The sequence below is a fragment of the Megascapheus bottae genome, chromosome 3 (genome assembly GCF_031878675.1).
Source record: "Megascapheus bottae isolate mThoBot1 chromosome 3, mThoBot2.hap1, whole genome shotgun sequence".
Taxonomy (NCBI): domain Eukaryota; kingdom Metazoa; phylum Chordata; class Mammalia; order Rodentia; family Geomyidae; genus Megascapheus; species Megascapheus bottae.
This window is the reverse complement of record NC_143511.1, coordinates 72808277-72820950: the sequence shown is the minus strand read 5'-3', so window position 1 is coordinate 72820950 and position 12674 is coordinate 72808277. Positions and strand designations below refer to the sequence as shown.

General features: G+C 39.7%; 1 protein-coding gene across 1 annotated transcript in view; it reads right to left on the bottom strand.

Annotated features, from left to right (window-relative positions):
* Hsdl2 (hydroxysteroid dehydrogenase like 2) overlaps nt 1–12674 on the bottom strand; it is a 50854-nt gene that overhangs the window by 19448 nt on the left and 18732 nt on the right. Inside the window, exons 4-7 of the mRNA XM_090330441.1 lie at nt 11167–11281; nt 9513–9616; nt 8310–8408; nt 1214–1408 (exon numbers count right to left, since the gene is read on the bottom strand). Coding sequence (XP_090186567.1) covers nt 1214–1408; nt 8310–8408; nt 9513–9616; nt 11167–11281 — 513 coding nt within the window. The remainder of the gene's footprint in view (nt 1–1213; nt 1409–8309; nt 8409–9512; nt 9617–11166; nt 11282–12674) is intronic.

Genomic DNA, 12674 nt, shown 5'->3' with positions numbered 1-12674 from the left:
GTCATTAATCTACTCTGAGAGTCTGTACTTCAGAAATAAACATTTAGTACAAATCCACAATCTTTACTCTTCTATCATTTGCTATGTAATGAATAAAATCTTTGTGTTTTTTGTTTTGTTTTCTGAGATAGGATCTCACTACAGGGCCGGGAGTTTGGCCTAGTAGTAGAGTGCTTGTCTAGCATGCATGAAGACCCAGGTTCAATTCCTCCGTACCACATACATAGGGGGAAAAAAAAGCCAGAAGTGGTGCTGAGGCTCAAGTGGTAGCCTTGAGAAAGTCCAAGGACAGTGCGCTCAGGCCCTGAGCTGAAGCCCAGGACTGGCAAAAAAAAAAAAAAAAATCTCACTATGTGGTCCAGGTTGGTCTCAAACTGATGATCTTCCTATCTTAGCTTCCTAAGTGCTAGGATTACTAGCATATACCACTATGCCCAGCTTTGAATAAAATCTGTGTGTGTGTGTGTGTGTACATGTATATCAGTACTGGACTTGAACTTCAAGCCTCAGACTCTTGCTTGTTTTTTTTGTTCAAGGCCAGCAATCTTATCATTTGAGCCACAGCTACATTTCTGCTGGATAACTGGAGAATCTCACATTTGTCTGATCAGGTTAGCTTCAGCCTCCTGAGTAGATAGGAACACCAACACCTAGTTACTCTATTTTTTTTTTTTTTTTTGGTAGGTCACAGGGCTTGAACTCAGCCTGGGCTCTGTCCCTGAGCTCTTCAGCTCAATGCTACCGCCCTACTCCCTGGGGCTGAGCATTGTCCCTGAGCTCTTCAGCTTAAGGCTACAGACCTACCCTGGAGCCAAGCCTCACTTCCCATTTTCTAGAGATTAATTGGATATAAAGTCTCAGGTCCTTTTGTGCCTGGGCTGGCTTTGAACCTTGATTCTTAGATCTCAGCCTCCTGAGTGGCTAGGATTACAGGCGTGAGCCACCATGCTGGCTCTAATTTTAAGACTAACTTTAATCACTGATTTTCATTTTTGTTCAAAATTAGGAAATGGCTTGTAGCTGACACAACCTCTGTATCTATGTATGATTTCAAAAATACTCTTTTTTTTATAGTTCATGTGTTTCCTTTTGTCAGAAGATAGCTTTCAAAGTAATATTTTCATTTTATAATCATACAGACATACACATACAAAAAACTGTGTTCATTGCAGAAATGTAAAAAAACACATATACCCCAAACTGTAATCAGTACCTGGTGTAATTGCATAGATGTCAAAGTTTTTTATTCCTTCTTCTTTTAAGATATTTTCATCTATAACAAAGTTTCCAGTAAAACTTTTTGGCTTTTTGAAAATGGAATATGCAGCATCTGCAAGGATCTCAACTTTTCTGCATTGGCTTTCAATACCAGATCCTCCTAGCATGTCCATAGCAGCAGTATGAATGGCTGTAGAGAGAATACATATTATGTGACTAAACCAAGCACAGCGTTTCAAAATTACCAACGCTAATACTCCCTCTTCTCTCTCCTTCTCTCTCCTTTTCTCTACTTCTTCTCTCTTCCCCCTCTTTTTCCCTTTCCCTCCCCCCTCTCATTACTAGAGATTGAGTCTAGAGCTCATTAAGTATGTACTCTGCCATTAAGTATAATTGTCCAGGATGACCTCAAGCTCTTAAGCTTCTTGTGTCAGCCTCCAGAGAAGCTAGGGTTACAATCTGTACCATCTGACTGGCTAAAGCTGATCTTACTATTTCTCAAATGACAGAAAAAGAAAAAGAAAAAAGATTAAAAGATAGACAGTACTTAAGAGATTCACTGAATGTTTTATAGACAAAATGGAGTAGAAAATATGTTCTTTATACAATCCTGCCTAGTGAAAGCCACAGCAAAACTATTAAGACTTCTGATTTTGAATGTTCTAAAATTTGCATGGTGGTCTTGAGGATTGAATCCACCCCAAAAAGAATTTTTTTGTTTTTGCCAGTCCTTGGGGCTTGAACTCAGGGCCTGGGCACTGTCCTTGAGCTTTCTCATGGCTAGTCCTCTACCACTTGAGCCACAGCATCACTTCCAGCTTTTTTCTGTGTATGTGGCATCCAAGGAATGGAACCTAGGGCTTTATGCATGCCATGCAAGCACTCTATTGCTAGGCCAAATTCTGGCCCCCCAAATGAATTTTTACATGAACTATATAATCTCCCTTCCCAAAGACAGTTACTGTTAATGCCTGCCAATAATTTTTTACAGAAAAAGCTTCAGTGGCACTGTGGTTCAAATGATAGAGGGCTAGCTTTGAGCAAAAGAAGCTCAGACAGTGTCCAGGCCCTGAATTCAACCTCAAATCCTGGCAAAAAAAAAAAAAAAAAAAAAAAAGAAAAAGAAAAAATAAATTCTAGTGGAAACATGGAGAAAGGGTGAGGCCCGCTATTCATTATACACTATGTAGAAAATGAATTATGTAGCTTGTGGGTAGGGATGGGAGAAGGAAAGGAAGTGGTGACATTGTCCAAAAAAGAAATTACTCATTACCTGACCATGAAATAGTAACCCCTCTGTAAAGCACTTAAATAATAAGGAAACTCTATTTTAAAATGTTTGTCTGGGGCCGGGAATTTGGCCTAGTGGTAGAGTGCTTGCCCAGCATGCACGAAGACCTAGGTTCGATTCCTCGGTACCACATACGTAGAAAAAAGCCGGAAGTGGTACTGAGGCTCAAGTGGTAGATTCTAGCCTTGAGAAAATCCAAGGACAGTGCTCAGCCCAGGACTGGCAAAAAAATATAAAATAAATAAATAAAGTAAAATTTTTGTCTGTTAAATAAATAGCATGAAACCCTGTGGTGAGTGCTCCATTAATTATACAGTGTCAAAGTTTTAATGTTTTAATTTGCTTACATGTAAATTAATTTACACATTAAGCAATAAAAATTAATTTGTCTCAATGTAACTTAAGTTTCAGAGTTTCTAGAAATATAGATATAAATCTATTCCACTGTTTTAAACAGTTTAAAATTATTACAGGGCTGGGAGTTTGGCCTAGTGGCAGAGTGCTTGCCTAACATGCATGAAGCCCTGGGTTCAGTTCCTTGGTACCACATACATAGAAAAGCCAGAAGTGGTGCTATGGTTCAAGTGGTTAGCCTTGAGGAAAAAGCCCAAGGACAGGGCTCAGGCTCTAAGTTCAAGCCCCAAGCTAGCAAACAAAACAAAACAAAACAACAACAAAAAAAACAAAAACTATTACATACTTGAAATAATTATTTTGGCCTGTGTATTTTTAAAGTTGTTCAAAATTTTTAAGCATTTTAAAAAAGTTAAATAGTTGCGCAAGCAGTTACAATTCCATAAGCCAGATCATAAGTATAATGCATCCTGATCAGTGTCCCCCACTGCTTCCTCCCCACACTTCCCCACCTTCCTCTCTACCCTTAAGTTACAGAGTTCAACTTTTACATGATGTACATTGAATGTAATGACTGCATTTGCTGACTGCATTTGAGGCAGGAAAGTCCATGAGATTTATCTTCAATTAATTACAGAAAAAGTTGGAAGTGGCACTGTTGCTTAAGTTGTAGAGTGCTAGCCTTGAACAAAAGGAGCCCAGGATAGCACCCAGGCCAAGAGTTCAAGCCCTAGGACTGGCAAAAAAAAAAAAAAAAAATTGCCACTGGCCCTTAACTCATTCAAGTTCTCAGCACTACAAATTGTGTGTCTGTGTATGTGTTCTTTTTATATAGATACACTGCTCTTTAGTCAGTGATTAGGTCCTAGTCAGTGAGTAGTCCCTTGAAAAACCGGAAAATTTGTTTTGGTTTTCAGCATGAGAAGGAAGAGAGGTGGAAGCCAGCTGTCATCCATCTCTTTGTATTCCTGGGTTAACTAAGTTCTTCCATCCCATGACATAGAGGCCCCGGGGGGAGAGGCCTCCAGGGCAGTGTGATCCTCTTGTGACTTCTGTCTATGCTACCATAGCAAATCAGCAGCTTCCCCACCCTGCCCCAAATAACATCTACCCCAAAGTGGATTTTCCTGTTTCGACCAGACCTGTCCAGCCAAGTGAAGAGGTAAGAGATAGCCAGCATTCTGAGTGGCCACCAGCATTTCTCTTTCCTGCCAAGCCTCCCTTCAGCAGGACAATGAAACAACCTTGTTTTTAAAACAAAAATAGGGGTGGGTGTTTGGCCTAGTGGTAGAGTGCTTGCCTAGCATGCACGAATCCCTGGGTTCAATTCCTCCATACCACATACATAGACAGAAGTGGTGCTGTGGTTCAAGTGATAAGAGTTCTAGACTTGAAAAAGTCCAAGGACAGTGCTCAGGCCCTGAGTTCAAGCCCTAGAACAGGCAAAAAAAAAAAAATTCACAGAGGTGACCTAGCTGGGTGTATGAGACAAATAACTAGAGGCCAGCCTGCCTCTCATCCATTCAGCAATGTCCTATTGAATTCAGCAGTCTGCAAGCATTCAAAGGAAGGGTGATGTGGCCAGTGGCCAACCAAAAGGAACACTAAATCTAAACAAGACAAGCAGCCAACCCGGAGGCAGCTCTAAATGGTGGATAATGTTACACAGATCCATTCCCTTAACCATGATAAATCCGTATTTCCTTCAAAGGCAATCATGTTGGAAGATTACTTTTGGTTTTAACTAACAGTCTTCTATACAGGATAAATCAAGTGTTTTTAAAAATGGAATCTTTACAAACAGCCCAGAACCTGGATATCACTTTGTTATCTGATATATTGAATTTATTTGTATTTGGTTATTTGAAATTTGATAGGGAAGGGGGGAAAACCAAGACGGGGGGTGGGTGGTGGGTGGTGGTGGGGGGGAGGGTAATGGGTACCAAGACATGTGAAAGGGTATCAATGTATGTGAATTAATGCACCTTCTATCTGGCAAATATCATGTAACCCTTTTATTAATTACAATAAAAAATATAAAAAATGGAATCTTTACAAATAGCCCAGAACCTAGATACCCCCTGCAATCCATTTTCATAATTTTATTTATGAATAATGCATATTGTAGCTGCTGACTGGCCTTTCACACTATAATCTTACAAGCCATCAAGCAGTCAGATGCTACATTAAACATAATCACCCGTCATGAACAACTGTTGTTTCTATTTTCCCTTGTTTCCTACTATCCCCAATTTTAAAACTCTATAAGAAACTCTCCATGGAATATAGATTAAAACTCCAATGATAGTTTGGTGATTTAGAACAGTAGATCGGCTGGCACCAGTGGCTCACACCTGTAATCCTAGCTACTCAAAAAGCTGAGATCTGAGGATCACAGTTCAAAGTCATCTGGGGCACCAAAGTCTATAAAACTCTTATCTCCAATTAACCACCAGAAAACTGGAAGTAGCCCTGTGGCTCAAATGGCAGTTCAAGCCCCACGACTGACCAAAAAAAAAAAAAAATATGAATAGTAGTCGTTGCCTAGCAAATCTGATGCCCTACGTTCGATCACTACCACCACACTGTAACAAAAATCAAGTCAGGCAGTGGTGACTCACATTTGTAATCCTAACGACTTTTAAGCCTGAGATCCAGATCTATGTTTGGAGCTAGCCTGAGCAGAAAAGGCACAAGATCCCATTTCCAGATTAACCAGCAAAAGGTCAGGTTGGAAGCATGGCTCAAATACTAAGAGTACCAACTTGAACAAGCAAACCAAGTAAGGGAGTCCCTAAGTTCAAAGCCAGGGGGAAAAAAAAAGAAAAGAAAGAAGGAGGGAAGGAAGGAAGAGAAACAAGGAAAGATGAAAAGAGAAAAAGAAAGAGAACATAAAATGAAGCTGTTCAATTTTGCAAAGAAGATGTTAGGCTTAGATTATCTACATCCCCCTTCCACCTTCATGTCCAACCTGATTCCAAGTTGCTCAAGTGCTGTGGGAAAGAACAGCTCACACCTTATTATGCATGTCCCATCCAACTCCTGGCACTTCCATCATACACAGGTTTCCCCACTGCAGCCTTTGTATAAATTCTGTCTGCCAAGGAACATCTCCAGTTTTCCTTTTTGCCAGCTCCAATATCCCCTTGAGATTTTATTCCATTTGGATGGCTCCCTGTGAAAATCAACTTTCCTAACTCTTTACTCTGGTCTACATGGCTCTCCTACTATGTTTCTGAAATGCCCAGAACATGACTTATTATACTATGGGCCATAGAAACACAATTATAAATTCATTTACTATGTCATCAAATCTAGAGCCACTAGCTCCTGGGTGCTAAATAAGCCTTCCAAAACATCTCAAAGCTGAAGCAAAAGATGACTTCTGCTCATCTTGATAATGTACTCCATATTCCCTACATACAATATTCACCCTCATACATATTATATATACATATATATAATATATATTAATATATAAGCTTAATATATAAGCTTATATAGAATAATATGTAATATTTAACATACATTCTTTCCATCTGAATTTACATATTCATGAAATACTAAATTTCTACAATGACTTTTTTGTTATAAAAAAAGAACTTTGCGATGGGCAAAGTGGCTCACCCCCATAATCCTAGCTACTCAGGAAGCTGAGATCTGAGGATCAAGATTCAAAGCTAGCCCAGTCATGAAAGTCCATGAGACTCTTACCTTCAATTAACTACCAGAAAATAGGAACTGGTGCTCTGGTCAAGTGGTAGAGCAATACCCTTGAGTTGAAGAGCTCAGAGACAGCGTCTAGGCCCAGAGTTCAAGCCCCAAGACCGACAAAAAAATGAACTCTGCATTCAAGGAAGGCATTAGACACAATAACTATAAATTAATAATTTAATTTCAAATGTAAGTGAGAGGAAAGAGATACAGACTACTTAATCCAATGGGGTATCCCTAAATTATTGGGAACTATTGTGGTGAGCTTGGCTATCAACAGGCTAATATCTGAAATCTGTGGCTCAAAGCCAACATAAGGAATCAAACTATTCAGAACTCTTCCTATCAGTCAGCAAACTAAAACTAGAACAAAGCTAGAACTAGAAACAAAGCTCAAACAATAGAGTGCCAGCTGTGAGCAAAAAAAGCCAAGAAAGAACATGACACTGAGTTCAAGCCTCAGTACCAGGAGGGGGAAAAGAAAAAAAAGGACTATTGCAGCATTTGACAGTTTGACACAAATTAATCATTCTTATTCCTCCTTGAAATGCTTTTGATATATCATACTTATGTGGGATGCCAGTAGATCATGACTATAATCCTAGTTATTTAGGAAGTTGAGATCTAAGGATTGTGGTTTGAAGCAAGTCCAGCTCTGTCCTGAGATTCTTATTTCCAGTTAACTTGGAGCTATGGTTCAAGTGGCAGAGCACCGCCTTACACAAAAAATCTCAGGGCAGTGCCCAAGCCCTAAGTTAATTCCTCAGAACCAGTGCCACACATGCATGTGCACGTGACACACACACACACACACACACACACACACACACACACACACACACACACTTGCTTCCCAAGAGACACATTATTTGAGATGCTTCTCAAGATTATCAAGGCCAGGGGCAGGGACATAGCTTAGTAATAGAACACACCTAATATGAGACACTGAGTTCAGGCCTCAGTACTGGCAGGGAGTGCTGTTTTTATAAAAGACAGTACTGGTGAGCACTAGTGGCTCACACCTGTAATCCTAGCTACTCAGGAGGCTGAGATCTAAGGATTGTGGTTCAAAGCCAGCCTGGGTACAAAAGTTTGAGACTCTTATCTTCAGTTAACCACCAGAAACCCAGAAGTGGCACTGTGGTCAAGTGGTAGTACACTAGCCTTGAATGGAAGAGCTCAAGGATAGCATCCATACACAGAGTTCAAGCTCCATGAACGACCAAAAAAAAAAAAAAAGACAGTACTTTCTTACTTACGTGTTTAATAAATGGAGGGTTTTTTTTTGTTTTTTTCTGCCAGTCCTGGGCTTGGGTTCAGGGCCAGAGCACTGTCCTTGGACTTTCTCAAGGCTTAGCACTCTACCACTTGAGCCTCAGCACCACTTCCAGCTTTTTTTTCCTATGTACGTGGTACCGAGGAATCGAACCTGGGTCTTCGTGCATGCTAGGCAAGTACTCTACCACTAGGCCAAACTCCCAGCCATAAATGGAGTTTTTGTTTTTGTTTTGCCAGTCTTGGGGCTTAAACACTGGGCCTAGGTGCTGTCCCTGAGCTCTTTAGCTCAAGGCCAGCACTCTACCACTTGAGTCACACACAGCACCAGGATTTTTCTGTGTATGTGGTACTGAGGAATCAAACCTAGGGCTTATGCCCTAGGGTTTATGCTAGACAAACATTCTACCACTAGGCCACACTTGCAGCCATTAATGGAGTTTTTAAAAGTACGTACCTGTCTTAGGCCATAAGGCATTGACTGCAATTTCACCTCTAAATTCTTCTGCCATCCCAAGTACACACATGGACATACCATATTTAGCAATGGTATAAGCTGAAAGAAATAACAAAGAGTAAGAATTTAATTGGGAGACAAATTAAGAGTAACAGAACAATTTCTGTTAGTATGGTTGTATATGCCTATAATCTAAACATTCAGAAGGCAGGAGGGTCATGAGTTCAAATCCAGCCTAAGCCAGCCACATAATGAGATCCTGTCTGGAAAAGAAATACCATATCCAATTTCTTTTTATTACTATTTTTTTTGCCCTGACAAAATTGAGAATTCTTTTCAATAATATAAACTATAATATTTAAAACATGCCTTGTGAGCTGAAAACCAGTGGCTCACACTTGAATCCTAGCGACTCCTTCTGAGTAGCTAGGAGATCTGAGGATCATGGATCAAAGCCATCAAAAACAGTCCCCACGAGACTCTTACCACCAATTAATCTTCAGAAACCTGAAGTGGTACTATGGTTAAAAGTGACAGAGCACTAGCCTTGAGCAAAAGAGCTCAGAGACAGCACCCAGAACCAGAGTTCAAGCCCCAGGACCAGCCAAAACAAAACCAAAACAAACAACAAAGAACAGTATTGCATGACTAGTTTTCAACCAACTTTATAAAATACATTCATAGGAACAAGAAACAGCTTTTTAGAATACTGGAATTACTTATCTATTTATTTTTCAATTTCCATGTCTTGATTTGGGTAATGGTTACATGGGATTATAGCTGAAGTGAAAGGGCATTTGCCTAGGAAGCTCAAGGCACTGGATTCAATCATTAATATTAGAAAAATAAAATCTATTTTCCAAAATGCTACTTGCTAATTTGGCAGAGAAACGTCAATATTAAATATTATACCTAGGGTCGGGAGTTTGGCCTAGTGGTAGAGTGCCTGCCTAGCAAACAGGAATACCAGGGTTTGATTTCCTCCATACCACATACATAGAAAAAGCCAGAAATGGTGTTGTGGCTAAAGCTGTAGAGCTCTAGCCTTGAGAAAACCTTAGGACAGTGCTCAGGCCCTGAGCTCAACCCCCAGGACTGGCAAAATAAATAAATAACTAATAAATACTATATGTAGATTGTGATTACATAATAAACACACTGATTTTACAACCAGACAAGCCATCCCCTTACTCTATCACTTACCACAGTGCTGTTTGAACCAAACTGGATTTAAATTCAGGGGTGGGCTGAGGTTGAGGATATGAGCAATTTTACTCTTTTTTAAAAAAGGAATACATGCTTTAGATCTGAAAGTAAAAGAAAACACAAATCATGTTATTTTTTATTATTATTTTTTTTTTTTGCCAGTCCTGGGCTTGAGCTGAGAGCGTGAGCACTGTCCTTGGACTCTCTCAAGGCTAGAACTCTACCACTTGAGCCTCAGCACCACTTCCGGCTTTCGAACCTGGGTCTTCGTGCATGCTAGGCAAGTACTTTAACCACTAGGCCAAACTCCCAGCCCACAAATCATGTTAATAGCTATCTAACTATTGCTTCACTATGTGTGTGCCAGTACTGGGACTTGAACTCAGAGTCTGGTGCTGTAGCTGGGTTTTTTCACTCATGGTTGGTGTTCTACCCCTAAAAAGTCTAGCTTTTTTGCTGGACTGTTGGAAATGGAGTCACACAGACTTTTCTGCCCAGATTGGCATTAAACTACCAGTCTCAGATCTCGGCTTTCAAAGTAGCTAGGATGTAGCTACTACAGATGTAGTAGCTAGCTACAGATGTGAGTCGCCAATGCCCGGCAGTTTACTTTTAAAGTTACATTAAACATCCATTGGTTCAAATCCTGATTCTTTCCCTTTATGTATTATCTTGGATAAATGTAATTAACATCCACTGTCATTTAGAATTACCTGAGGGTTGACTGAATTGACAGTACAAATACTAAACATGAAGTGTTACCATCAAATATCACCTGTTATTAATGGGCACAGTACTTATGCTAGCACTATAATTCAGTAATATAACTCCCAACATATTCCCAAATTCTATTTACACCAATACAAAATACAATAAGCCTTCAGGAGCAATATATAATTTTATTTTTGAAAACTCAAATATACATAAGTTACTTTATCAAAGAATGTTTCATGTCCAATATTTTTGAATTTTCAAGTATTATTTTATAAAGCCTTAGAGTTAACAAGGTATCATTACTTTATACCTCATTTTATATACAAGAATATCTAGGACCTTGAACTAGTTCACTTTACTTTCAAGTCAGTTGTTTCATCTGCAGATGTCTAACACTCTTGTTACCAAATACAACAAATACAACTAATACAAAAGGGCTCTTGTACATGTTGCTTTGTATTTTCAAAGGTGCTTCATTTTGATGGGGATGAAGTGAGGAGAGCCACATACCATAGCTTATTTTCATTAAAACATGAAACTACATCTCAAAATCAACAGGAAAATAAATGGGAAGCAAACTTGACTTTACAGCAGACAATGAGATCATATTTTACAGCCAAAGGAAAGAGCACATTTATCACTGTAAACAGAAGCTTTTGTTTGATTTATTAGACAAAACCTTTCTACCTGCACTCTGCAGGCCTATCCTTCCACATCATTCATCCCTAGTCAAGTACAAGTTTTCATAGCAACAAGCTGCATCGTGCATAATGTATTGAAAACTCTCAGCCACAGTTAGCTTAATAAGATCATTAAACTTTATTGATTGGAGTTCAAACTGTATTGCTAATTTGGTTCACATCTGTCTGGGACTGGTGAGCTCCTTGAGAAAACCCTGTGATGTTCTTTCCTACAACTCGTTTCATTTATGACTCACGTGAGGTAGGTGCCTCTGGTGTTTACACTCATCATCAAGTCCACTCTCTTCATAGGTGTTTCCAATGTGTTGGTCAAGCTAATAGCACTGGCATTGTTCACCAAAATGTCAATTCCTGTTTCCAAAGCAATCAATTTTGTTTTTAATGTGAGACTTTAACTCACTCCCACTCCCTCTCCCTCTCCCTCTCCCTCCCTTCCTCCTCTCTCTCTCTCTCTCTCTCTCTCTCTCTCTCTCTCTCTCTCTCTCTCTCTCTCTCTCTCTCACACTCACACTCACACACACACAAAGCATTTACTCCATAACATGAAACCCTCTGATGATTCACAAATACTTCTTTCTCTCACACAATGACTGATTACTATATATCAATGTATATGTTAGTATGGAGTTTTCAAAGTAATACCCACATGATTTCTACTAGCAAAATGAACCTAACCAATCTTCAGAGCTCCTCAGGAAATTACAGGAAGCTTAAGACCCTAGAGAGATGGAGCTATTCTCTTACCTCCTGGTCTCCTCTCCCTGTCTCCATAAACGTTAGGTCAAGTTCTTTGCTAACATGTCTGTAGGACTTGTGTCCCTTTCAAATATACTAATCTCCCTCCCCACCCATTCCCCTTTCTGAAAGTGAATGGCTCCTTCTGCTGTTGGGAACTGAGAAGAAAGAAAGCTCTTAAGTTTCAATTGCAGACAATATCAACTGAAGGATAATTGTCTAGCAGAGGCCTGACTAAGGCAAAGATAACACCATATCTAAAAGGCAAAATTCAAAAGCTACAGACTTCCCAATTATTAGATCATAACAATAGCAACCACAGTTTAGAATAAAAGCAAATAAAAAGATAAAGATTTGGATCTCTCTGGAAAAGAAAAAAACAACAGATAAAGAAACATCATTTATAGGCTGGGCACTAGTGTCTCACCCCTGTAATCCTAGCTACTGAAGAAGCTGAGTTCTGAGATCACAGTTTAAAGCTAATCCAGGTAGCAAAGTCTGTGAGACTCTTATCTCCAATTAACCACCAGAAGTGACCTTGAGCAAAAGACCTCAGAGATAACACATAGGCCCTGAGTTCAAGCCCCATGAACAATGCCCCCCCCAAAAAAAGAGAAACATCACGTATGACTGTAGCAGCACCTCACATGTAAGAAAGCAAAAACTGAGCTGTTGAACACACCTTGCTCACTGAAAGTTATAATAAATATATCAAATGGATATTAAAGGAAGGAAAGGAAACCTTAGAAAAGACCCCAGAATGGAAGTAACTCCACTGCCAATGTGCAAATTTTGCAAAAAGACAGGAGAGTTTTAGATGCCCTTTCTCAATAACAGGGAACAAAATTTGAACTTGGCTTCTGCACTGTCCCTGAGCTCTTCAGCTCAAGGCTACCAAATTACCCTTGAGCCAAGCCCCATTTCCCATTTTCTGGAGGATAATTGGAGATAAGAGTCTCAGGTCCTTTTATGCCCCAGCTGACTTTGAACCTTGATCCTCAGATCTCAG